The 27,189-nt window shown below is 48.9% G+C and overlaps 1 protein-coding gene across 2 annotated transcripts; it reads right to left on the bottom strand.

Annotated features, from left to right (window-relative positions):
- Positions 1 to 320: 320 nt before the first annotated feature.
- LOC118170661 (cAMP-specific 3',5'-cyclic phosphodiesterase 4B) lies at positions 321 to 25,205 on the bottom strand. 2 transcript variants are annotated; one of them, XM_035333081.1, is made up of 10 exons: positions 25,090 to 25,205; positions 12,598 to 12,691; positions 8,971 to 9,149; positions 8,286 to 8,384; positions 7,992 to 8,156; positions 7,461 to 7,560; positions 6,608 to 6,762; positions 6,392 to 6,514; positions 5,148 to 5,330; positions 321 to 2,381 (listed from the first exon to the last, which is right to left on the bottom strand). In XM_035333081.1, exons 1-10 carry the CDS (start codon positions 25,117 to 25,119, stop codon positions 2,016 to 2,018), a joined length of 1,494 nt encoding a protein of 497 aa, XP_035188972.1. In that variant the 5' UTR covers positions 25,120 to 25,205; the 3' UTR covers positions 321 to 2,015. The 2 variants fall into 2 exon arrangements, with proteins under 2 accessions (XP_035188972.1, XP_035188971.1); XM_035333080.1 differs by lacking the exon at positions 25,090 to 25,205 and adding an exon at positions 13,450 to 14,206.
- Positions 25,206 to 27,189: the final 1,984 nt, after the last annotated feature.

The following is a 27,189-nucleotide window of genomic DNA, read 5'->3' as shown; positions in this document are numbered from 1 at the left end:
GCGCCTTCCTGTCGCCACCGTCGCGGCCGGCCACCGGCCCCGGCCCCGCCGAGGCTCAGGACCAGCACCCAGAGAGCCGCACTCGTGGGGCTGCGGTGCCGCCGGGTGCTGGAGAGCCGTGCCGTGCCCTCTGGCTGCGTCGCCATTCATAACCCTGAGCACAGGAAGCGTCTGTGCGTGGCTCTTGGATTTTGGCCACAGGAGGGGTCGTTTTCCCCTTACTCCCTGAGCTGCTCAGCGTCCACGTGCCAGCCGGCTTCCTACCGTGCCTAAAACTGACCTGCTTAAGGAACAAAAAACAACGCCGAGGAGAGCCGAAGGCAGGGTCATGCTTTCATTTATTCACTTCATATAAAAATCTCTTAAGAATGCATCTGAACACAATATATAATACTATAACATACATTGTGTGAAACTTTTGAAAACAATAAAATAACCACCTGGAACAATGCAGTGTTCAACAGACATACAAACCCATTGCTCATGCACAACTGTGCTATTTTCATTAACTAGTTAGTCACAAGCTGGACCAAAAGCTTGAAACATATTTTACAAACTGAGATTGACACCGCTCACGATGCCTAACAAGCTTTGTCAGAAGAAGTTTCACAGCACAATTATTACATCAGTTCACATTTTTGTCATAGAAATTCACATTGGGTTGTTCAGAAATCGGAACGTGACATTTAAAAGCCGGCCCGCTGGCGGGGGGATTCCTTTTCCTTCTCCCCTTCCAGCCTTTCGGCGCCCACGACCCCCCCCCAGTTCCCCTCCCCTGGGGCCCGGCTCGCCCCCGCTCGCCGCGAGGACGAAGCCCGCGGGCGGCTGCCACCCGAATGCCCTTCCTGGGTTGCGTATGTCTCTTCAGCTATGTTCAGGTTCTCGTATTTTATGCAATACAAAAGGTTACAAGAAAAAAAGGCAACTCTTATTCCGAGTTTTCTACACAATTAACATCGCCGCCGACAGGCAATGTTAATTCATATAAATTAATAACTTACAAAACATTACAGTATATACATTACGTAATAAATACACTGTTATAAACAGTAATGGAGGTGTTAGAGCTCGAGGCAGTGCGGGAGGAGGACGGTGGGCCTAAACCTAGGAACGTGAACAACAGGCGAGAGGAACACAAACATCTGAGCGTGCAACTTCCACTGAGCCAAGGAGCTGCCGAGGGGGAGCGCGTCACACACTGCCTTACCACGCACACTGGTACAGGTACTGCACGGTGCCGTGAAAACAAACTACCCTTTGTCCTGTGCACAACGAAAGGAAAGCCCAGTTGAGGAAAAAATACCGTTATTTCTAGCAAGCCAACGGAGAGGGTGCACGATGGCATGAAGTGACTCTACGTGGGTCGTCGGGAGGAGTAAGAAGGCTACTAAAGGTGCAGCACTGCAAAACAGAGGGAGTCCCTTCTATTTCGTCTGTAAAAGTGATTAACTGCAATAAAGTGACAGGTATTGCCCATGAAAAAAGGAAGACTGCTTCTTGTAACAGGAAGAATCAAAAAAGTATCCCACCAATTTTGAAACACTTTGTGTTGCTCTTTATACTAAACTCCGTGTATTTAATAGACTCTTGAAAAGACATGAAAGTGTTTACAAAGAAGGCACACAGGTCTGCGGACAGGTGGTCAGGTGGACAGGTTTTATACGTAGAGTTATTAATCAGTAGTTTCTATCAGTCTAACTGGTATAAATTCCAAAACTAACAGTATAAAATCTCTCAGTTGTGTGTCATTTACTGTTCAGTTACGATTCAAGCCAGCTCCAGGACAACACGATGCTTTTAGCTGACAAGGCTTAAACCACAATGTAAATCATCTGGCAATTTCCTGAGCAATCATTCACTACGCGATCTCCAACCCTGACTCCAATCTCAAGTAGCTGGGGAGAACTTTTAGCCAATGTTAGACACAGGCCCAAGACCCAGGCTGCAGGCGAGTCCCATGAGACTGCTCGCATGCTCGTTAAGTGTTTAAAATCCACTTACACAGGTACAGGACATTATGTGTCAACAGGAGACGTGTCTTCTGTCACAATTTCGATGTTGGCCTCCCTCTGTGAATCTTTCTCCCCTGGGTCGTCCATGCAGAGTGTCTTTGTATTGCTGAAGTAGCCGATGCCCTCTCCTTCCTTCTCAGGTCCGTCCGAATCCTCCTCCTCGAGGGTCAGTTCAAACTGGAACTTCTCCATCAGGCCCTGGCAGTCCCTGCTCCGCTCCTCCAGCGGAGGAGAGGGGCTCTGAGGTATCATGCTCTGGTACCAGTTCCTGTTGTCCTCCAGCGTGTCCAGGATGTCCTGGGCGTCGGGCTGCACCAGGTCAGCCCACGTCTCCCACAGCGGATGGACGATGTAGTCGATGAACCCGACCTGAGGAACGCAAGAACACGCACTGTTAAGGAAGGGGAAGCAGACGGGTGTCTGGAAAGTTAAAATGCCATTAACGCATGACTTTTAGAAGCAAAGAAGCTGCCTGGGAGCAAGCTCCCCATCCCAGAACAGTCTGACCGCAGACTTAATCACCTCCTACCAAAGCTGCGCCCCCAAGGTTGGGGCTAGGCTGACCTCTTGTCCAAAACCAAGCCTCGAATGGAAGGTTGAGGAAAAGCAGGAGCCACCTGGACACTCAGATAAAGCTGCCGCTCCCATCCCTGGCTGCACGAGTGATTCTGAATGTCCTTGCAGGTGTCTTTTCCTGGCCACTGGACCACCCGCTGCTGTGCGGGAGGCAGGGCGAGTTGCGTCCCACTGCGGTCCCTGCAGAAATGCCACCTACCAACTGCCAGCGCACGGAGACATTGTAGACAGTTGTTGTCCCTGCCCTGCGGAGTGAGGAAATGCGCTGGGCTCCTGGTGACTGCGGACACGGTTGGTGTATTTATGGCAACGTGCAGTCACACCCCAGGGGCCTCGTTTGGCCAGCAGTTGTGAAAATGCCGGTGTTCTCAGGGTGAGCACCAGCCATAACGCTGAATGTCACCGCTTCTGCGGACTTCAGTTTGACCTTCAGATGTATTTTACTACAGCGTGCAGTTTGTATCTGTTCTGAACTGTTTCGTGGTGCTGCATCTTTGAACACTTGAGCATGTCTCCTCTGCGCTGCCAACGCAGCCACCTCTACGGACCTTGCAGAGATTTCCCTTCCTTTGGCTTCATTTTGGGAAGAGCGCAGAACGCAGGGTAACGAGCCCTGACAAGACGTCCTCCTGCACTAACGTGGACAGAGCGCTGCTGCTTGGAGTGACGTGCCCGCGGTGGAAACAGTGAGGCTGGCGGCCGCGTCCGCCAGTCCATCCGCCCGCTGGCGCGTAAGTTCTGAGCTAAATCATTTTTCAATTGTCTGACTAAGAGGACGTACGTCCAGGATGGAGAAAACCGAATGGCCATAAAGAGGATTGAAATTCTTCCGTCTTGGCAGCGTGTGTCACTTCTCTCCTCGCTCTGCTGGACAACATTTCTGTGCAGCAGGAAAATGGCTCTCAAAGGGGCCAGACTCAACGTGCAGATGTTTGCTTTGGAAATCGCACATGCCTCCTTCAGACACAACAGGATGTCAATAGAACCATTAACATTCAATTGTAACGTACTGTTGAGGCAGCTTAAACAAAAAGGTGATGAAAATTTCCTGCAGCACATGTTCCGGAGCACTTTTAAAGTGAAAAAAAAAAAAAAATTGCTGTACGGTTAGCCCATGGCTTCACCGCCACCCAAAACGCTCAGGGGCTGCAGGACCTACGGCTCCAAGCCGGGTGCTTCGCAGCAAAGCCATTGTTCCTTGAAACAAACATCCCATATCACGGCGTAGCTGGCCAGATGGCCGAAGGCTGATCTTAAAATATTTTGATGTAAAGAGGGAACATCCAGAGCTCCGCGATACTTGCATACTGTCTGCCCGTCGGTTCTTTGTTTCACTCCAGGATGGAAATGCCACTTCCCTCCCCCCCCCGCCATGAGTTGGTATTCTGGTGGCAGCCATTTCGTGCAATTCCTGTTCTTTTTGCATAGCAAAAATGCCATTTTGGAACCTCTACGAAGTGCATATGTGAAACGAAAAAAATAATTGGAGCTTACATGCGGAGCACATGGGCATTTTCTGGCCAAGCCTGGCCAAAGGATTCACTTCTTGTTAGGTTAACAAATACGACAGATTTTTCCAGCGAAATCACCATGCGGTTGAGTGAATAATTTTGAAACCACTTGGCTTAGCCCAAGAGGACATTTGGAAATAATTATCGTCAATTTTGTTACTTATTCAAGCTGAAAAACCTCGATGATGGCTTGCTCAAGTCATTTAAAAACAACAACCAAGACACCATTATGTGAAGACAGGAATAAGTTTAGGCAAACAGAAATTACCGGCTTCGTTAGAGACCAGCCAGGTGAAATTTTATGGCCTGTGCTACACAGGTCAGAGGAAATTTGACCTTTATATCATTTAATCTATGAATCAGAACTAGGAATGAGCCAGGTAATCTCAAAAAAATAATAATATTAAAGAAATATCCAAATTCTTTTTAAGATTTGTAGTGACTTAAACACTTATTCTTTGACTTCACAACACAGAGACTCCATCAGGCCTCTAGCTTCACTGGCCTCATCAAGAGGTGCAAAACTGTTCTACGCAAGGCTGAAAAATAACCAACATTCAGACTTCTTCCGTGTCCTGAAATGGAGCTCAGCTTGGGGACACTCCTATCGCTGCCTTTCAGGGGGACTGGCATTGCTATAAATTTCTAATGTGGGGTACAATATCAGTCGGTTTAGGAGGTGCTAATTAAGAGCTAAGAAGGAGGCTGTAGGGTGTGAAGACAGAAGAGACCTGGGGAGATCAGAATCACACTCTTCCAGCCTGGGGAACAAAAGGAAACCAGCTCACTCTGGAAACTGGGACACAAACAAGGCAAGATAAGCATGCATTTAGACATGAGGAGACGCCAAGGAGTACATAAAGGAGGCTGAGCATCCCGGTGAGTCTATATGAGCTTCAGGCACAGCTGCATGTCAGGGTCAATCAGAACCAACCCTCTGAACAGCTGGCTGTTTGCCTAATTGTATTAGAGAAAGCAGATGAATTTTTGTCTCTGCTTTAACAATACAGGCTTAGGCAATACAAAAATGCAGCTCAAGGCCAATTACCTGTGATTTTTCCACTGACGCTGTATGTTTGTCACACATTGGACTGATTTCCATTCCTCTTTCTCGTTCTTTGTCTCCCTGCTGGAAGAACTCCTCCATGATTCTGTCTGTCCACTGCCGGTACAACTCCAGAGACTTTGTGGGATTACTCAAGTCTGCACAATGTACCATATTTCGGAGAACCTGCAATTATATTAATCAGAAAACTCGTAAAATCAAATGGAAAAAGAGGACGGCTTCAAGCTGTATCTGCTTGCTTAATTCAGAACATTTAACCACAAGACTTTGATTATGCAACATTCCATAAAAATATTAACATCGTAATATCTCCGTGTATGAGACCAGCTGCTACGGTCTGCTCCAAAAGCAGACTGTGCTATATGTTTTTCAGACAACTCAGTACTTACAGCGGGTGTAGTGGTGGCAGTGTTAATTACATCATATAGGTTTGTTTTTGAATGCAGGTGCTTCCCACCATTCAAACTTTATTTTCACGCTCTCATATGGTTAAACGCTCCTTCTTTATTAAATGAGTAATATCCTTTCCGCACACACAAAAATGTGCCTGACTAGCTGTGGCCACAAGGATTTAGACAGCAATGGAGTGACCTGTTTTAACAGCAGCAGTCTTAAAAATGTAAGGGCAGTTTTCCTATGAGGGTGTTCTTAAGAAGCTGGCCATCAAAGTAGAGAGAGGATCAGGATGTACCTCGTCCTACGTCTTAACTACGTAACCCCCTACCAGTACTGCTTTGTTATTTCTGTAAATCAAGCGTTAGACTATAGAGAGAACAGAGTGTACAGCATCAGTTTTAACCCAGTTTAAGAGTTGCTTTAGGTATGGAGTTACAAATTCTTACAATCTTGCAGTGCTCTAGCAATCTGGCTATACTTCTTTAAGATAAAGAAATGGAGGAAACTGGAAAAGAAATGTCAAGAGCCCTCAAAAACTGAGCCTTATAGATTAACCTCAGCAGAACCTCAGCTTGCAGTGGCATGCTTTATGTGTTTAAAATGTAATCCCTTCTACCTAAAAGACATGAGACCACCTTGTACCACCTTGTTGGTCTCTGTGGTGCAGAACAGAAGAAAATGTATCTACAGTTCTTGCGTGATTGCTGAAAATCTAGGTCAGCAACCTGACTATATATAGCCTACTGAGAAGCCACAGCAAAACCAGGAACATGGTTTCTTCAGTACCGAACAAAATACACGAAATGCTACAGGAACCTCCTCTAACCTACCTGGATTCTATCTGTGTAGTTATCCAGAAGGAGGACTCCTGAACTGGTCACCTTCTTGGTTTCCACCATGGTCTTCAGATCAGCTAACAGACTCATATGCTTGGACATATCTGTTGCCAATACCTTTACAGAAGAGAAAACACGATCTCAGCAAGGGCAGCCATACAGAGAAGCCAGTATTTGGTTTAAGAGTAGCAGTGTGAGCATAGGCTGTACCATGTCAATCACCATCTTCCTGAGAGTCTGACGCTGTTTCTTGGTCAGGTTCTGGAAGATGTCACAGTGCTCTTCTTGAAGCAGTTTGAAACCCACAGCAAGATGGTGGTTCTCCAAGACGGATTCGTCGTTGTACATCAGGGCTAGTTCAGAATCTAGCAGAGCAACATAAATAAGTGACTTCAGTATGAGAAGTGCGTGACTTCAAACAGCAAAGGCTGACACCGGGCACTGAATTGTTTATCCATATGCAATAAATTGGGAAAGTTTTCTTTTTTTGTTTCATATGTGCCAAGAGCACGCAGTTTTCTAATCTGAGCACATATGTAAATACCATAAACAGCCCTTTGCTGGGTTCTAATGAACAAAATAGTGTTTGGTTGACTTAGTTACAGGCTTCAGAACCACTGACAACAGAAAGCATGAATCTTGCAAACGCACTTTCCAAAAAAGAACAATACACATATTTTGGAATCAAAATACATGCTTAGCCTGTTGCAGAATACAACATGAACCACAATATTTAGGCTTTATTGTTGTCAAGAGCAACAGCATTATTAACCTTCCATTAACGATAAAATTTGCACTCAGGATGGGAAGATTTATTATGCCTTATCAAGCAATAATCACAAGATTCAAGGCCACTTTGCAAATTGCACTACAATAGCTTCCCTTGTTTTGATAGGAATTTAATTTTAATTACTGCTCCGTTTCAAAATGTAGAACTGGTTTACTGCACAATACGTTGAGAAAGCAACACAGTCTGAAAGTCGTAATTTGTGACCTCGCTGTAATGGAAAATGTACTCCAAGTTTGCAGATGAAGTTATAATTGTACTTGAAATAAAACTCACTTGTATTAATAAGAAACTGATTGGAGACACCAGGGTGATCCACATCATGAATTGCAGCTGCAAAAATTGCAGCAAGGATTTCCAAATCAGTGAAGACAGCCTAGGAAGGAAAAAAGAAATTTGTCAGAAAAGTCCCTATGTTTCTCACTCTACAGTTTGGGATGCTGCTGTAGAGAAACAAATTGTTTGTGCTTTCTGAATTACTTTTCATAGGATAAAGCATTTACTCAGAAGAAGGGTCTACGTGCAGCATGTGCCTTTTAAGATGAAACAGAGATTACAAATAAAGCTGCTGCTGAGATTTCTTTATGTTTTCTTCCCTGGTAGCAAATTGAGCCCTCAGAAGAACAGGCAGCCCATTGCCATTTATTTATTTTTCAAGTCTGAGTGCTATCGGTGATTGACTCAGTTTAGGGTTCTTCTGTGTTCATATAAGCAGTGTGCTGGTTTTAATCCACCGTTCAAAACATCCCACGTTAAAACATGACAATCGCCCGCCACAGACCACTTAGCTCAAACCAGGTCACTCACGTCCAGTGCAGGGGTGGAGAGAAGAACATGGGTGGACTGGGCAACATCGGCAGCATGCAGGCTGTTGTGGTAAGCTACATCCGAATGGTAGTGGTCTTCTAGAGTCATCATGTACGTTACAAAGGTGTCTGACGAGATCTTGAATGTTTTTAGTAGGTCTCGCTCCTGTAAAATAAGTACAGATGTAGGTGTCAAGTAAGGATGCCATATTGTGGAAGGCCACACAGCAGAAAGCAATTAGAAACTAAAATAGCGTTGTGAAAGAATAGCAAAAGTGATCAGAAAACCACGAACCTGGAATATAGCATACATGATGCAGGTGAGCGGCCTGTTGTGGGAGTACCTGGCAACATTAAATATGTTGAGACCCCATTTATTCAGATCTTCCAGTTCCTTTTGAAAAGACAAAAAGAGAACAATTAAAACATTTCTCAAGACGTTTCTGCATTTATCACTTTCACTGAGGCTTTTGCATGTTCCCAAAGTTTAAACAGAGAATTCAGCCCTAATTGTGGTAATCAAATAAGTGCATGAGCACACGTAATTATTCAAGTACATGAACACAGAGTAACTGTGAAGCGCTGATGTCAGAGCACTTGTACAAGGAGACCACATTTCTCTGCACCAGGGGAATTACTTGTGATGTTTGTTCCCAGGTAGCAAGAAGCAAGGCGCCTGACAGAGACAAAGGCCTCGCAGCCAGTTTGTTGCACATTGCGTTGTTTTATGTTCCTGTGTTTGATAATTACTCTGCTCAGCCCTCATCACAGCTTCTGATTATTTTAGTGACATTTTCAAAGAATTTGTCGACCTGGGAATATGCTGTTAGGGTCTGATCCCATAAATTACAACATCTGTAGCGGTCATATCACTTAGGGGATACTGGTTCCAATTTGACCTAGGGTTAGCCAATCCAGCCAAGCCATCCCCTGCTTTGAGATCATACTGACTCGCACAGAACCATAAGGGTCTGTCATACCTTGGCCAGATGGTCTTCCTTTTCTGTTTTCACACCAAATCGTGAAATGCTGGTATTATTTAAGCTTGAACTATGCATTAATTTTTTCACTCCACTGATCTGTGTCATGAGCTGCTGTTTTTTCTTCTTCTCTCTGTCTTTCTGTGTGGGAGAAGGAATCTCCACATCATTCTGCTTGTCTGTAACAAATGAAGGTGAAATGAATCAACATCATTTGCAGAAACAGAGTTGAGCACCCATCACACCCCTTAAAGTCAACCCTTGCCTTTGGTCATTAAATATGATTAAGTATTACCCAGCTGATGCCTATTAGGGTCCATACCCCCTGCTCCTAAAACAACAACCCAGTAATAAATCGGTGGCGCTTATTTATTAAAGCTCTGCCCTCTACAACAATTCTTTCTACTAAAAATGTGTAGAAAAACATACAGAGTGCAGGGTACATCCCTACGGTCAAATATGCTTGGGGATAATAGCAATATCAGCGTGCATTAAGTAGGTTCGCAGTGGGGCACAAACTTGGCTGGGGAGATGTGTTTGACAGGTAAATCTGTCCGCATGTGCTGGTTACTGCCTTCCCAACTGCTCCATTTGCTGCACTGAAATGGAGACACAGTGGCTCATGACTTTCACACTAGCCATTTTTCCGTGAACTTTTAAAACAGCCTGCTATAATCTCTTTGCACCTTTGCAGGTCTGAGGACCTCCGGAGGGACTAGGCATCCAAGCATTAGTTACTTTTGCCTTAGCTTAATTAAAAATCTCCGAAATAAGAACTACCAGTGTGTCTGCAACGCTGCAATTAAGAAGGAAGCCATTATTCACAGCAACAGTCAAGCTGACATCAATGGGTGTTTCCCTTGTGTGCCTTTGCTGAACAACAGAAGGACTTTCCTATGTATAATCTCCTTAGCAGTGACTAATGCCAAGGCAGTGTAAAATGGAGATTCTTGAGCAGAAATCTCTAATTCATTAAACCGTGAGCTTCACAAACTTGGTGAATTCTGGGAAAAGATCCTTTCAATACATCTAACAGCCCGAGGAGTAGTGCAGTGGAGAATCTGAGGAACACAAAATAGGCAAAATCCTCAGAGAAAGACAATACAGCGACACAGCGTGTATTGCTGTTCAACGTGCAGCACAAAGTAGCACTTACGAAAATATGGTAATTAATCTTAAACCTTTAATTGGTGTTTTCATAGTGCTTCATAGTTGGCTAACAGATCACGTTCATTGCTTTCAGTGCCTATCAGAGGGCACATGTGGATTCCTGTGCCTTAAGCATTATTATCCAGAGGCTCCTGCCCATTTTGACTCGTCCTTTCACTGAGATGTTACTGCTGCTGCAGATCTTATTTGTGACCCCATCGCACTGCTCGGAGCAGCGTCCCCATCCATGACTCGGGGACAGCAGGCACACAAGACCTTTCTACAGTGCCTGCAGTGGTTGGAAGTCAAAATGTTGAACGTGGGGGCTGAGAGCACCAGGACTGCTGCTGGCAGGACACTGCTTGGTTAACGCTGCTGCCTGCAGGCTTGCAGGGGGCTGGGGACTGCTTCGAGCTTCTGAGCGTGCTGCTTGGCCAAGAGGACGTCCCCGCAGCAGCGCCGGGAACAACGGCGCCAGCAACACCCCTCGCTGCAGTAGGAAAGGGCAGGCGATATAAGGCTATTGTGCTCGTTCCCATTTACATGATGGGGCCAAGGATAAACCCACCATTTGTAATCTTTGCCCTTGATACAGACCTAAGGTTGGTGTCCTTACTCTTACTGACCAAATGGCGATGGCAGGACCGGCCCCACTGGCAGAGGACGTGGCTTTATTGGGGTCTTCCTCAGCTCATTTCATAAAGGCAGGAGACCAAATGAAGTTACCCGACCTGGTTTTAGTTACCTATAAGCTATCCCCATCTTACAAACACTGTTTGGAGATAAATGATATGTCTGTTCTGTTCTACCCACATATTCCTTCTTTTTGGTTCGATTTCCTCAGGTTTAGACTCTTGTTATTTTGTGCATTCATTAAAATTTTAAGCCAAGTTTTACGAAAAAAAGCAAATTCATAAAAAAGTTACAGCACGACTTCCCAAAGGAGCTTTAAGGTCCTTTTAAAAGCCTTAATCTTTTCTTCCTAACACAAGCAATCGAGGTGGGATCAGGCCCAATGTGGAGAGCTTGCACCACTCGGCGTTAACACAGCCCCGAGTGGCTGAGTGGCCCTTACACTGCCACCAAACAGCGAGTACGTCACCACCACGGAGTATGTGAGAATAAGGACAGGAATAAACAAGACCTGAAGGGCAATGCAGTTCCCCGACCTAGCCTGAGCACAGGGGATAATACAGCCACAGCAGCAGCAGCAGCTCGAGCTCCTTAGCCCCTGCTGAGATGCAGACTACACGATCCTGGGTGTACGTGGGGTTTACTAGTACGGCATTCAGTCCACGCTATCACGAGTACATGGGGTGGTTCTGCTGCAGCGCATCCTGCTCCAGGGATGTGAGCCTACTGGAAGTGCTGATGCACAACAAACTCCCTTAAAATGACAGGGTGGTCATGATCCCCAGCAAGCTGTGTATGCTCCAGGCTCTCCAGCTGAAGAAGTGGCCTGCTGGCTGGCAGCGAGGCAGTCTTGCTTTTATTCCCTGTATTAATTCATGTTCTGGATGTCATGATTCAGCTGAGTGATAAGAGAAGACCAGTGGATTCCCACAAAGCAACTACAGACTTTTACATGGATTATTAATGATGTGATGTGTCCTAAATGCACGCGGTAGTTCCAGTTGCAACTGGCTATTGAAATCACTTTAAAATCCCTTAATGGAAATAATTGTGTGTCATACAGTGAATGCATTCTGGGCCATCTTAACCGCAGGGCATGAGTCCCCCGTGAGCTCCGGCACACCACACACCCTCGGCGTTTCAAGCTATTGGGCTCAGACGTACATAGACGAGGGTCTGGTGTTGAGCTTCTTTTTGTAAGCAAACGATCACAAATTCTAGAGCTGTCTGAAATCACAGCGAATTGTATGTTTTGTAAAAGATGTATTTTGTAAGCACAGAGGATCCAATCCTCAAGCCACTTCATTTGTCTCGGTAGTCATACGAGCTCCAGCAAAACTAATGACATGCAAAATACTTTTTTTAAAAAAAACAAATATTTTCGACTTCCAGTGCAAAATGAGCAAATCAACACAGAATAATAATAAAAATGTCTGGGCTGCACTTGCTCGTCTGAACCCCTGACTCTGCAGGGGGAAAATGCAGTTTTATGAGGCAGAAGGAGCAAAGAGGAGAGTATGCAGTTGGGCTTGTGTGACTTTGTCCTTTATATAAGGTCAACACAAAATTCAAATATTGCACAATGCAGCTGACAATAGCTTAATTCAACCCCAACAGAAAAATCTTGTGATTTGGAAAGGGAATTCCTCTGTGGATAACATTATTCAAACATTACACTGCTTTCCTCCCCATATCCACCTTGAAAGTGAAAAATCAAAACATTTTAATAACGCTCTGCCTCAAAGCACCACTCCGAAATTGGGCACAAGTAGAGACTGGTGGGTATTAGGCTGCCATTAATTGTTATCTTTGAGTCATCTGAAAGCTCGGGATGCAACGCCTTACCCAGGAAAGTGTTGGAAATGTACTCAGACACCTGGTTGCCGGAGCGGCTCATCTCGGAGAGGTGTGTCAGCTCGCGGTTCAGCATTCTCTTGAACTGGCAGGGGAGAAGCACACACACAAAGATGGCATTTTTCTGAGCACTGGTCTGAATTAATACAGTTTTAACTCTATTACAAGCAACGCACAAACGAGATGTTAAAAGCAAAATTGTGGAGATATTTGGAACAGAATCAGCGACATATGGTTTGATTTAGGTCCTTCTCAGAACCACCATGACTAGATATTTCTTTTCAGCATACTACACTGCAAAATGCATTTCCTGCAAAGGCAGATATTAATTTTCAATGTCATAAATGAGAAGATGTTTCAGGTAACCTCCCTGAAAAATCCAAGTCCTATATTGGTTTTTATTTCCACATCCTGCAACCTTCTTTTGTTCTCAGTTTCATTATATAAGTTTGCTCCATTTTGAAATATGCAAGCAAAATACAGCTGCATATGCTCAAAACATAACAGAGGAGCAAATATGCCATAAATCTGAAGATCTGCTTGGATCATTGCAGTAAAACACAGGATTTCAGCATTTGTTCACCCAGAAATACAAGATACGATCCTCTTAATTTTCTAATCACACATTTTCATTGCAGTATCATTTTATCCCACAAAAGTGAATTCCCAAAGGGGAAAAATAATTCACATACATGTATGCTGCATGCACCGTGCACACGCTTATCTCATGCCATACAGAACACAGAAATAACTATTTAACGTGCATGTTCTCCTGTTAGGGGTTCTAGCCTAGAAATACAGCACAAAAAACAGGCATTTGTGATCCTTCCGGATTCAACCCACCTTAATATAACCCCAAGATACAGATAACAAATAGTTTGCTTCAGGCATTTTGGAAAACTCCACACCACAGTCCACAGATCCTTATGCAGAAATCGCCGGCAAGACAGGAGAGCTCCACAAGCACAAGGACACCCCGGTTTCCCAGTCAGTAAAAAAAAAAATCAGCATTCATCAAGCCCAGAGATCCCCAAAAGCCCGGCAGTCGCTAATCCCAGACAAAGCCAGCCTTGGCACAGCATCTTTGCAGAGGGCTGAACGTGGGTGTATTTGCTAGCAGGAGAGAATAATGAAATCAGGGATTGCACGAAGAAACAAGAACTAATCCAAATGTATTCAGCGAGATGGCTTTGAGCACTTATGAATTATGAATCGTCCTGGTTGCTTAGTTGGCTGAAGGGGGTCCCCACTCCACATTAGCCTTGCTCAGCTGAACCAGCTGACAAAAAAATGATGCTGGTTTCTGAGGGGCTGCCAGCTTTAGTAACACAGCCATCTTTTTATAAGGAAGATTAAAATGGAGGAAGCTCTGTGCATATTTAAATAAGTCCAAGTAGGCAGCCCTCTCTTCTCCGGTTATGCTTTTTTAAAAAATCCTCTTCATGACAGAGGCTGAGGATTTTCAAGGCAGGTATTCAGATGGATTGTTGAGACCACGATTTTTCACATTTTCACTGCGATCGCTGTTTTTTTCCCCCCACGCAGCAGAGGGCAAACAGCAGCAATGTAGGAAAATGCACCTTTACAGCAGGGAATATCTTTCAACAAAGAAGTCTGAACCAGCAATAACCCTACGCCTGTGATATCAGCCTGCAGTCTCAATGCAGGATTTTAATAAAATCTTTCTTTCTTGCTAGGATATAGGCACTGCCCGAGTTCTGAGATTTACTCGTTACTTCCATTGTTATGTAAAGCCAAAATGCAATCACTTTATTAGCAAGCTGCCCCTGCCCTTTTAGCCTCAAACCAGCAGCAAAGCGTGTTTTGGTGTGCATGGCAGCGATCGCAGTGAGGAATCACCCCTGTGGGGAAGTGCCCGCGCTGCCTTCGGGCGACCTCGGTGTCACACCACGCGGCCAGGGCTCCCGAATCTGAAGGGCAATCCTTCGTCTCAAATTATTTCCTTTCTCAGGCTGCTTATCAGTGGTGCTCGGCGCGACATCACGAGGCTCCCTCGCATGCTGCGGGGCAGCCCCAGCTGCAGGGCTCTGGGCACCTCGAGGAGCATCGCCCCACGAACCCCAGCACTGCCCCACGCGGAGCGGCAGCTGCTTTCAGAGCCGTTTCTCACTTTTTGACTTTAAAAGAGGAGCCACAGCGCCTCGGGGCGACTCTGATGAATGCCAGCACCTACATGGACTCCTCGCCCTGCTCTCCTTGGCTGCCGAGCTGGGCTCCTCCGCGCTAACCTGGCCACCAGAGGCAGAAGGCCCGGCCCTCACGCTGCCCTCCCTGAGCACCACGCTGGGCCCAAAGCCCCCAGCCCAGGGATGCTCCAGCCACTGCTCAGCACCGGCCGGATGGGGAATTTGGGTTTTGGCCACAGGTTCACCTTGGTAATAATGATAAAGGTGTTTGAATCGTGCTGGAAACACCGGGGGAAGGCTCCAGAGAGTCCTGCCCCAGGTGCCGCACTGGGGGCTTCACAGCAGCAGCTACAGCCGTAGCAGGCCGGGGTGCTGTGGGCAGCAGGAAGTCCAGCTGGGGGACAACACCAAGTTACGGTGCTGCCCATGCTCATGACACACTTCCTTAATCTCCTTTTAAACAGAAAAGCTCCTTCTAACGCCCACTACTTCCCCAGATCTCCCCCTCGCACACAAACCAGGCTCGGGCCTTGCAGCTACCGTCAGTAACCCGGATCCCAGCCTCCATGCCTCGCGGACCACCAACAACCACCTTCTCCGTGACAAGACCAGAGCAAAAGGAGCTGTGAAGCCACCTCCTGCTCCCCCTCGAGCTGACGAGGCTCAGAGGCAGGCAGCTGAGAAACCTTAGTGATGAAAATCTTAGAAAACTAGTGGCAAAAGGACTGCAAACGGCGTGGGTTAAAGCCTCTGGGACCAGAGGCGAGCTCTGACCCGACCGTTCCTCAGAGTGACGTATTTTCGTGGGTCACAAGCACCAGCCAGCAGCATGTGAACACTCCCACAGACCTACGGTGAAGCACGTGCCGACGCATTTCTCTGGATTGAGGCCTTTATCTTTACAAGAAAAAACACCATAATCAGATGACCACACAAACAACTTTTAAGTAAAGTTACATCAGTTGGGGTTTCTACACAAACAATCGCCCCTTTCAGACAAATAATGCCAAGCGGTGGGCAAACATTTGAAAAAAACGCCCTTACCTCACAACTGGCTTAATAAAGTACAAAGGGTGGCTCTTGCCGTTCACAGAGGCACAAAGCAATTAAACGGCCTCCGCAAGGTCACACAAGCCATCCGCAGCAGAGATGAGGACAGATAAAAGACCTTTGTACCCTCATATCTGATCTTCAACCAGAAATCTGTCCCCTTCATCTCTTCCAACAGCCTTAATCTTGCTCACTTTTCCAGACTTTTAATCAGCAACCTTTTATAAACACAGACGGCGGTATTACAGCACGGCTGGAAAGTCTGTCATTGCCAAACCCAGCCGAGACACCCACAGTGCCAGGTATGTGCACGAGAGTACCCCCGTGCTTTGTACCTTCTACCGGAATTCACCACCTGAATGATGCGGGCACCTGAGGAGGATTTCCTTCCTAACACGACACACTTAAAAAAATCAACCCCATCTTGGTACGGAACGAGGCGCGCTGATGGTTTGCTTGGCAATCCCAACGTGCTCACTGCTGGTGGGGGGACTGGGGTTTTTTCCTCAGCTTCCTTCCACGTCGGGATGCTCTGGAGCGGTGCTGTTTCCTCCGAGCTGCTTTGCCATTTGCCTGCGGCACCCGCGGGGAGAAGGCATGCTGCTCCCTCTCCGCACAGATCAATGCGTGATGTCATGCGCAAAGCTCGGTAACGATTCCTTCGTTAAATCGATTTGACAGCGAAGGGTAAAACAAACAGATTGCATGCTAGCACTGAGAAAATACCAACTGCTTTGCCATTAAGCAAACAGAAGTGTTGCTTCTTTGGGGAGAGCAGGCTGTGTGCTTTAGCGAGCTCGTGCATGGCTGCAGAACTCGGCTCGGCAATTACAGCAACGCAGATCACCAACATGTGCACGTGCGCTGTTATTTTCATAATTAATAATCATCTCGGTGCCTTTTACAAAGGAAAGAGGCCCTGATAACCTCGCCGTACAGACGTGCCAAAGAGGCACACGCATGGCTGCGTGCAGGGGTGGATGCCCACCCGGCCCGAGAGCTGCTTCCCGTGCAAAAGAAGCAAGGGGCAGAATCAGGAATTGTCCTGGGGGTCCCTTCCCTCTACCCCAACTCTGACCACTGCAATCAACACGTAGAGCTGATGAAAAGAGTGCAAATCCTGTGAATGAAATGAAACCCAACCTGAAGTCTGCAATAACCAAGCGCACACGGCGGCACACCTGACCTTCTAATCAAGTAACAGAAGTCTAAAACCATCTGGAGGATCATGTGAGAAAAAGACATCACTGTGGGGGGAGCCTTCCTGTTTCGCATGCTCTGAAGTAACTGCAGAAGTCATCTGAACCAAATTAAGCCTCCCAGAAATTGAATCATTCTTTGATTAATTTTTCATGTATTCTCTGGTAGAGGGAGTCACAGTTTCTTTCCAGCTTTCCAACTCCGCGTGCGTGTGGGAATTTCCTTGATTACTGCTCAGGAACTCAGCTCACGGTTCCCCTCCTCGCTCCTGACGTCGCACCCTCTCGGTCCACATCCTCGGCAGGGGCATTTTCAGGATGGGGTTAGCTCCTCCGACTGCAGGGACGGGCCAAGTGCTTGCCCCAGCACCAGGCTCTGCGATGAGGACATGCCCACGGAGCAGGAGCACGGTGACAAGGTGGTGGCATTGCCACCAAGTGCACGACAGCTCCCACAACCTTATGGTGGGCCGGTCCAGCCCCTCTCACCCATCCTACCGAAAGCTCTGCAGGCAAAGCTTGCTTGCCTTTGTTTTCGTGCAGAGGAAGAGAAGTGGCCCTGCCTGTGATGGGATGTGCCAGACCCTGCTCCTTCTCCACGTGTGTGGCACGGGGTGTCCAGGGCAGCATCCAGCCACGTCATGGGAGATCCTCCTCATGTGTCAGTGTGGTAAATCCTATCTTTCTGGCTTTTTAGGGAAAAAATAATTCTCTTCCTTTCCTGGGAAGGTTCATCAGAGAGCTACGCAGATGTACATACAGTTCTTGGCCTTTCCAGCCCAAAGCCAGCTCCAGCAATAGTCCCGTTGTCATTCCTGTTCCCATTCCCCCTTGGAGCACAGCGCCAGAGGTGTTCCTGGTGTCTTACAGACAGCATAAAGCCAGGAGGATGTATCTGCTGCCGATGCAAATCCTTTGAAGTCAATGTATACCAGCTGAGGTTCCCTGAGGCCAAGAGTCCTTATTCAAACAGGCTGCCTAAAAAAGTTTGAGTCATTTGCAGGAGCTGAGGGCAATTGCAAGATAAAAGAGCTGCTAAGATGCTGTGGGGCTCCAGCCTGGAATACCTACGGAGAGTGGGGTCCCACCCCACACTTTGATGGGGGAATCTTGTTGCAGATCTCCAGCGTGTAAAAATGTTTATAAACTCTGTTCCCGGTGACCCACCCTTCTGACGCAAACATTACATCCCTCGCTCTTCCACTGCGCTTGGAAATCCTTAGAACAAAGGGATTTGTGGTACAAGGGCAACTTTCGCCTTTGATTTCTACGCAAATGCAGCCGGGCTTAATCCTCCTCGGTTTAATTGCCCTGGTAAATCACTTCGGTTCTGGAGGCACAATTAAATCTCGGTGTAACTCCACTCGTGTTAGAAGCTCCTCTCCTGGGAATGGCGGGCCGGCCGGCCCCGGGGAGCTGGGGAGGAACAGCTGACACCTACCTGCCCCGGGACAGGACGGCGATGGGAATCAAGGCGGAAATCATTTACACGCAGGAGGGAAATTACTCATGCTTGCAAACGACTACCAGGTCAAGCGGCGAGTGCGTAATGCTTTTGTCCGGACCTCTGGTCGCACTGAGAGAATGGATGCGACACAGATGTGCTACTGCAGACTTAAAAAAATCAGAGTAATCGCATCACCAGCGCTGGAGGAGCTGGGAGAAACGTTTTAAATACCTCTCTTCCTGGTGTTGATGCACCTTGTCCCGTACTGGTCCTCATTCAGACAGGCTGCCAGAAAAAGCTCTCTGCAGCCCAGCACCTCGTCGCCGCCCAGAAGCAATTTGTCACCGCTCTGCGTTTCACCAAAGCACATTTGGGAAGCCTGTTGGTTTTGTAGGGCCGAGGTACCTCTCTTGTTATCTTTAGACGTTTGCAAGCCCAAAGAGTTAAAGTTCTTTAATTTATCGGAGGAGCAACCCAACCGTTCGGCTGTGCTTTCCTGACGTCACCTCCCTTGCACGGATCGCCACACCGGCCTGCAGCTGCCCGTGCTGCTCCACAGCTCCTATCATTTTCCTCTTCAAGCGCTCGCCCAACAGACGTCGGGAAGGCGCATTTAAATATAATATTTAAAGAAAAAAAAGAAGCCTAATTTCACATTAAATCAATACTACGGAGAAGGTTTTCAGACGTACTTCAGCGCCTGAAGAAAAGTGGAATGGTTGCAGTCAGCAGCCAGTCATTAAAAAAATCAAATGCTTTTGCAGCTCTTTCTAGTTCTTGTTTCCTAAAACAATATAGTTTTTAATGTGCTAGAAACTATTTTTAATGAGATACAAAGTACTATTTGGTTTTTGTTTTTTGTTTTCCCTTCAGCTTATTTTTTAAACCAAAAAGTAAACACACGGTTACGAAATCTCCAATTTCACATCAAAGGCGAGTTGATTTATACATGCGTTCAAAGGAAGACTTTAAAGGAAAAACATCATGACCAACTTGTTGGCTTTGTGTTATTAGAATAATTTAAAAATCCACAATGTAAATGTTGATAAATAAATAGCACGTTGCCATAAATCAGCATGTGGCTGCTCATGAAAGCAATAACATATATCTGATGTAGACGGCATAATATTCAGATTTTGCCCGGAAAGTTTAGCATTTCGTCTGAAACCTCCCTTGGGTGGTATGCATTTATGCAACGCAGCACTTAAAAAGTGATGAAATGGAACCTGAACCACCAGTGTTATCGCCGGTACGTTTCCAGCTCATTTCCAGATAAATGAGACTTGAAATATGCAAATTGAATTAAAATGCCGGAAAGGAAAAACTCCCCACACGGTCCTGCACCGGGCAATTGCTGCGCATTGGCCCTGCTTCGAAGCGATTCCGGATTTCCTCATTTAAAAGCAGGCTCGGGGCACGTTACTCACTTGCTGGGAAATGGTGAGGCAGAAGAAAAAACCCCTCCACCTGATGCTGGGGGATCGGCAAGGTCACGGAGAAACCACCCTGCTTATTTTCCTGAAAATGAATTTGTCATGTGTTTACAAGGTGTGCCCGCCCCAGTTTTTGTTGGCACGCCGAGAAACGCGCGCCGTGCCCTGCGGGGCCACATCTGCTCCCAGCCTCCTCCGGCCGGGCAGCCCAAAGGGTCTCCTGCCGATGAGTTCAGGTCCCGGGGTACCCAGGGCTCTCCATACCCCGCCGGTACCGAACAGCCCTGGTTTGGCCCATTGACAGAATCGCATTTTGTATCCATGTCCTCAGCAGTACCCCAAAAACGCCTGGCACCGAAGCCCTTTACCTGGCAACCAGCACGCGCTCCGTGGGACGGGGACAGGGCTGCTCCAGCAGCAGGTCACAGGCAAGGGGCAGGTCCCGAGCCCAGCGCCAGCCTGGTGAGCCCTAGCACCGGGCTGTCAGTCCTGCTGTGGTTTTGTTCTTCAGCCCAGCAAGAGGCCCATCAATAAAAGCAGGAACAAGCGAAAACACTGGTTCTGCAAAATTGTTTTTACAGAGTTTGACCAGCTGAAAAAAAAATGTTTGCTGTGCGCTAAGTGCACGAGAAAATTGAGGAAGCAAGAGCCGATGAGCACCGGCCGGAGCTGAAGGCTAGGGGCAAGGAAGCAACAGCAAAATTAAAAAACTGCAGCAGTTTGTTGACATAAAAACTTGATTAAAGAAAGCCCTGATGCAGCTGACAACATCTGCGGCCGTGAGAGCAGATAACGCTCCGGCAGGCTGCAGATCTCAGACCAAAATCTTTTGTCAGTCCCACCCATGCAAACCACACTGACGAAGCCTCAAGTGCCAAAGGAAGCCAAACAACTTCGTAAAAAGAGCCCACAAACCAGAGCACCTCCCCGGCTCCTCCGCCCGTGCCAGGCAGCAGCAGAGCTGGCAGCGGGTCCCTGGAACCCCAGGGGTCCCCGGCACCCAGGGGGGCACCCCACGTCGTGCGCACCACCCGGGGACGTGGGGCAGGAGGGCGCCGGGCGCCTGGATTGCCTCCCTGGCCTTCGACAGCACCGAGGGAAGCGTGCTTATCGTTTAACGAGAGAGCGATGCAATTAAAAGCGGGATTTTGTTAATCACACGAAGCAGCAATTTAAATTTAATTTAAATTTGAGTCAGGCTCCGCAGTCCTCGTTTAGGCAAATCCGGCAGGGGTTTTACCTGAGTAGGAGAACAGGCTTTGGAAAATTCAAATAACTTGGTGCCCTGAAACGACTTCTCGAAGATGCTCGCAGGGATGCGCAACTCCGGCAGCTTTTAACCAACAGCAGCCTGCTTCGGGCAGCGCGGGACACAGAGGTCTGCGGACCTGGCGAAAGGCGTACGCCACCCCACAAGGCAGGATCCCCCCCCATTTTTGGTGCCAAATTGAAAATGAGCCCGGTGCAGGCATCGAAACCATACGAACGGCACTAATGAATGTAAATCTATTCAAATGAAAAATCCTTCTCGCAGAGAGATAGGCAAATGATTTGCGGAGCAATTTTTATGTAGCGTTTGCCCAGCTGTGCTAAAATAGCAGCAAGGTGAGGCGCTTCTTGTCTGTTTGCTTTAAACACAGAGCAAAGACTTTAATCAGAGCAATCTCTCCCTCTAAGAGCTCTGACAGATGAGCTTTCAAACCAATACATCTCCACAACATGTTTTGGCTTTGATAACACAACATCTTTCAATTAAGTTTCACTTAGTGAAAATATTTTGATCGCCAGTAGCCTCCCTGAGAGCAGTTGCTCTGCACCTGGGTGAAAATCGAGGAGTTTGGAGCCAGGCTGTGGCAATCGGCCCAGTCCACAGCATCAGGGTCAGGATTAGGACTGCTCCGAGGATTAAACCCTGCTCTGAGATCCTTCGCTGCCTGCCCCCATCCTCAGCGGTGCTGCTCCTCCGAGTCTCCAGGATCCTCACTTCACTTCCAGAGAGGTCACTGCTCCGCACAGTTAGTCACCCCCGCGTCCTGCCCTCGGATCATGATTCATTTCGAACCTGCCTTTGAGCTATTATTTATTTAAGCCCCACCCTGATGTGTTATAACGTAGAAGTCTGAGAATGCAGAACTTTAGCAGCCGTCACATCCAAGCACAGGCAGAAAATGTTAAGGGACAAGCTAGCAAGTCCTGGGCACCGTCGCGTCCCGACGGACGGTGGCTCCCCAGAAGGGCTCCCGGGAAGATGGATTTGAAGCAAAACTCAGAGCCCCAAATCCTCACCTCTGCGGTGGCCGGCCAGCGGTGCACTGGCAGCATGGTGTGTGGCCGTGGGGTTGGCCTCTGATGGGCTTTTCTGACCCATTTACGGCACCAGCGTGACGGGATGGGGCAGCAGCCACCGCTGGAAATGAAGTCGTTTGCTCCAGGACGGTATTTCGGACAGCAGCCCCGGCTCCCCCCGCCGTGCTGCCACTTCCCAAAGAGCGGCACACCTTCCTAACGTGCCGCTGCCTTTGATATTTGAATCGGCTCAACTAAGTTATCTGGACACTGACAGCCCACGGGGCTAGCAAGGCAAAAATATCAGCTTGTCTTTGACGCCTGTGATGGCCCGCTGTTCCTCCCCGCTGTTGTGCCGTATTTCATGTAACCAGAACGATTTCCTGCAGAGGCCAGGGAGGGATAGGGAGGATAAGGAGCCAGCTGACCCACAGGCCCGTGTATGAGAGCGATGAGAGCTGGCGCACACGGCAGGGGCAGAGCCAGCTCCCCCGCCTCCCACAGCTTCTGGGGGGCTCACCGGCCGGGGCTGCTCCAACCTCACCCCACAGCCTGCCGTGTACCACCCCCAAGCGCTCCCGTTAGAAGCGAACGGGTCGCTCGCTGCGTGGAGAACTGCCTTAAGAAACACGGCACCCGCTCCTCTGGAGCAAGGACGCTTCCACACAAACAGACACCATCCGAAAAAGCAAAGTCTGAGCGACCACTGCAGCCTCGGCCACAAACGGCTCCTACCGTGCTTTCTGCCACGCGCAGCGATGCTCTCGTGCCCTGCAGCTGCAGGACTAGGAAACAGTTAACGGCGCTGGGGCACGCCGACGTCAAACCCGACACGGGCAGCGCCTCGGCGGGGAGGGCAGCGCGGTGCCAGGAGATGCTGACGGTGCCAGGGGATGCTGACGGCGGCCGGCCCGCGTGTGAGCCCTCCCGGCCCGCGTGTGAGCCCTCCTGGCCTGCGTGTGAGCCCTCCCGGCCCGCGTGTGAGCCCTCCCAGCTGCTCGGCCGTGCATCTCTGCTTCCTCAGCGCCAGTCCCCGGGCGAGGGGAATACCGGCGCGCGGCTGGGGAACGGCGTGCGGAGCTGGGTGATTCATCCCGGCTTGTAAAAACAGGAGACGTGGAAGTCTCTTTGTCTCGCTGGCTGCTGCACAGCCGAACAAGCTTCTCTTTGTGAGGCGCTCGGCTGTTTTAAAGGATATTAAACAAAGGAAGTTACAGCAAAGCAACCGAAAGACTAAACAGCTTGGCACCGCTTTAGGGAAACATCACGTACGAAGCGGACAAGATTCGGGGCCGACACTCGCGCGAACGTGGACGCTGTGCAGCCCGGCACATACCCTGCTGGCACCCGGCCCCGCGCTGCGCCAAGCCTCCACCGAGACCCGCGCGAGTTTACATTAGTGCCCAGATGTTTATTTAGCCACCGTCTCCTCAAAGCGAGGTGCGGCCCTGCTCCTCTCCTCTGCCCGAAACGCCCGCTGAAACGCACGCAAGATGAAATCACTTCTGTTTATCTGAGCGGCTCCTGGCTCCCGTGCGACGTGGAGGGGAGCACGGAGAGCCATGGCGCTGCTGCCCCGGGTGGCAGGGCTGGGGCCATGACAATCAGCTTGGGAGTTACGGAGGCTTCTTTAGGAGCCAGCTTTTACAAATCGAAATAAGAGACTTGAACGATTTGCTCTGCATGTTGCAACTGCACTGGCAGTGCTGGCTGGGAAGGGTCCTCCAGGGAACAGAGCGAGGAGCGAAACAGGTTTCCAAAGTCGTGAGAGCATGAGGAAGACACCCTGGTGACAACAGCTCAGTCTGCTCAGAATTAGCATGTTCCCGCAGACCACAGATTAGGTTATCTGCCCATTTCCTTACTGGACGGACTGCAAACAGCTCCAAACAAGACTGGTCTACCTTAAGGACGTGGCAAGGTGCTGCGTAGGTCCCGACACATCCACGTCACTCGTGACCTGGGCTATACCCTGCACAGCCAGGCAGGCAGCTCTCCGAGAAATAACACACTCGTTTTCTGACTTTGATGCCCCGTAAAAACCTGGGAGCTGCCCTGACCAGTGTTTCAGCTGGGAAAAAAAAACCCTGTCCCTTGTTACCACTCGAGGGATGGATGCACTGGGCATGTCCTTCCCAGATCCCAACGCTATATTAGGTAACAGAGACGCGAGGGGCTTGTGCTTCCGCCTCCAGGACGAACGAGGCTGCGGACAGCTGCCTGATGCCAAATGCAGCATCACAGCGTGGCCACCGAGAGAGAAAATACCCCTCTTTATCGGGAGGCCTATGAGTCACAGATCCTTCTGAGGCTCTGCAGTTGCCTGGGCTGGACAGGGTAATAAATACAGAAGAAAAAAAAAAAGAATAGATGTGTTACAGTAACGTAAATATGTGTGGCCTGCTGCCACAAGCAGGGCCTACGGGGCTTTACAGGTCATTCTGTTTCATTGCGAAGCTGCAGCGCCGTACCCTGCTCGCAGCCCAAGGTAAGCATAGCCTTAGGAACGGGAATTCCCTTCGTGCATTCCCCATCAGCTGGTCGTTTCCTACTTTTCCAGGTAGTTTTTTTTCTCTGCTTTAGGAATTTAAGTGCCAGAGAGGACGGGTAGGATGCAGGTCTCCTGTTTGTCCACAGCACCAAATCGCTGCGGCAGGCACCGGGTGTGCAGTCAGCTGTCCTTCAGTGGGTAGTGAGTGTGTCGGGAATCGCAGACCCCGGCAGCACGGGAACAGAGCTCCCATTTTGGCCGATTTATGGCCGACCCCCCTCACACCGTAGGGTCCCGTCGTGCAAGCAGCAGTGCTCCCTCGGCTCGTGCTGATGTCAGTGCAATCAGGCTCGTTAGCTCCGAGTAGGATTAGCTGCTCATTTCCTCGCTTCTCCTGTAATTAACTCACATCTTAAAAAAGTATACGCACATGCCTTAACTGATGTTTTCCGAAACCCATCAGGTTTCAGCCAGGATGCTGTCCTGCGTGGTGTTTCCCCCCAGAAATTCCTTTTTGCTGCAGCACTTCTGAGAATCGCCCTGCGCACACGTATGCGGAGATCCTCCCTCTCCGCCTGCTGTTGTTGCAACCCTGGGTTTTCTAAACTACGTCTGTCAGGAAGGAGACAGGAAATTCGAGTCACACTTGCAACAGCTGTGCCATGCCTACTATCAGGCTCAAATGACGTAGTTTGGCTTGAGTGGCGCGGGGCCAGGAACTCGGCAATAGCAGAGGTCAGGAAGATAGGTCACTGTTTATACTGCTCTTGCACTTGGGAGCATGCTGCGTCTATTTGCTTTCTTCCTATCTACACTGTTTCTCTTTCCGTTTTTCTTTAATAACGTGGAGCCGAAGCATCCTGTTTTCAAAACATCGGGCTGTTTTGGTATTTACCAGCGACGAGTTTAAATGCCTTTGACCGAGGCAGGCTGTTGATCTGGGTACTCTGAGACGAAGCACGGCACGCTGCAGCCCCCTTCTGAGACGCACGCTGCCAACCCAGCCGCTTGTGACCTTGTGGTCACTACAGGCGTTGTGTGTGTGCCACCAAAACCCCAAAGCCACAAGCCCCAGAACTACTTGGTGACAGTATTTACTGCTGCTGAGGGAAGCGGGATGTGAGACTGCTTTATGCTCTTCTTTCATAGGCAGAAACGATACTGGAAGTTGACCAAAAAGTGTGGCCATTGCAAAAACTGATTTTGAAAGAACAAAGTTTTGGGAACGTTTTTGCTCACCCAGCTGTAAGACATTTCCACACAGAGGACCACAGCTTTTAATTACTACAATAAGCAATTTAGTCTTTCACCTTCCCGAATCCAGATGTAGCCCTTGGCAAAGAAGAAATCTCTCTAAATGAAGGGCATCAACGCCCACATTTGAGGCGCATCTTTCTCTACAGCTTAAACCCTTCCCAACTTTCAGCCTGGTATCTCTCACACAAACTCAGGAAAAAAAAAAAAAAAAAAAAAGTATTCCTCACTTGAAAGCTCGATCTATAAACTTTTATTGCTTCCTTTGCCCCTGCACGTCGTAGTAATCACTACCAGAGGGAGGAAGCTGAAATAACACGGGATTTGTTTGCTCAAGTTTTCCATAAAATCAGCTTATGATTCAGCATTTCTGATTTCGTTAATTTCCAATTAGGAAAAAAAAAACTAATAGCACTGGGTTTGTGCAGTACAGCCCAGCACTGGGCTTAACCACAGCAACGGGCTGCAGGTGTGGACATAGCGGGCACAGCTCTCGCACCAAAGACGGAGCGCACACATTCTTGGGACCCTGTGATCTGCTCCTTTGGGCAGCCCGTGGGTGTAAGCAGTAAAGGAAAAGGCACAGCTGCAGAAACTGTGCTGCTGAGGGAACGGGGAGCTGTCAGATGTCCACCAAGCTCTGGTCTGGTGCTGCTGGGGCAGGGGGTGCCTTGCACCCACCAGCAGCAGTGCTGGCGGATCAAGGGCTCGCTTCGGGAGATCCCTCAGCCAAATGCAGCTGCAATTGCTTGGAGCAGAAGGATGGAAGCTGGAGAGCGTGGCTCCGGGCACTACGAGGGGGAGGCGAGGAAAGCAAACTTCAAAAAGTAGTGTCAGGACGGGCGTTTGGACAACACACTTCATTTTCTTTCCCCCGTGCTGCCTCTCGGCAGACCCTGGGGATCACTGCTGCCCCTTCTGCCTGCCTGCCCCTCACCGCAGGGTGCTCCTATTGACCTCATCCCGCTCCACAATGCGGGACACTTCATGCGGGACACTTCGCTGTAGCACCTCAGTCCTTGCGGAGAGCCTCAGGCTCCCGCTGGCTGGCGGCGCGCTACGAGCCCAGCGAGGAGGGGAGCGGCGCGACGCTCCCCCAGAGCCCGTTACCCACACACAACCTCTGCCTTCGCACCCTCGCCACGTGCCCCACCACTTGCTGAAAGGCAAAACGCAGCGGTCAGGCCGTGTGCCACGACGTGTGGCCGTGCGATACCGCGGGTGGATGGCGGTGGGTGACATCCCGGGGGCTGTGGGGCCAGCACCAACCCCCCCC

This window comes from Oxyura jamaicensis, chromosome 8, assembly GCF_011077185.1.
Source record: "Oxyura jamaicensis isolate SHBP4307 breed ruddy duck chromosome 8, BPBGC_Ojam_1.0, whole genome shotgun sequence".
In the NCBI taxonomy this organism is placed as follows: Eukaryota; Metazoa; Chordata; class Aves; order Anseriformes; family Anatidae; genus Oxyura; species Oxyura jamaicensis.
Note: the sequence above shows the minus strand (reverse complement) of the source record. Positions and strands in the feature narration are given on the sequence as shown.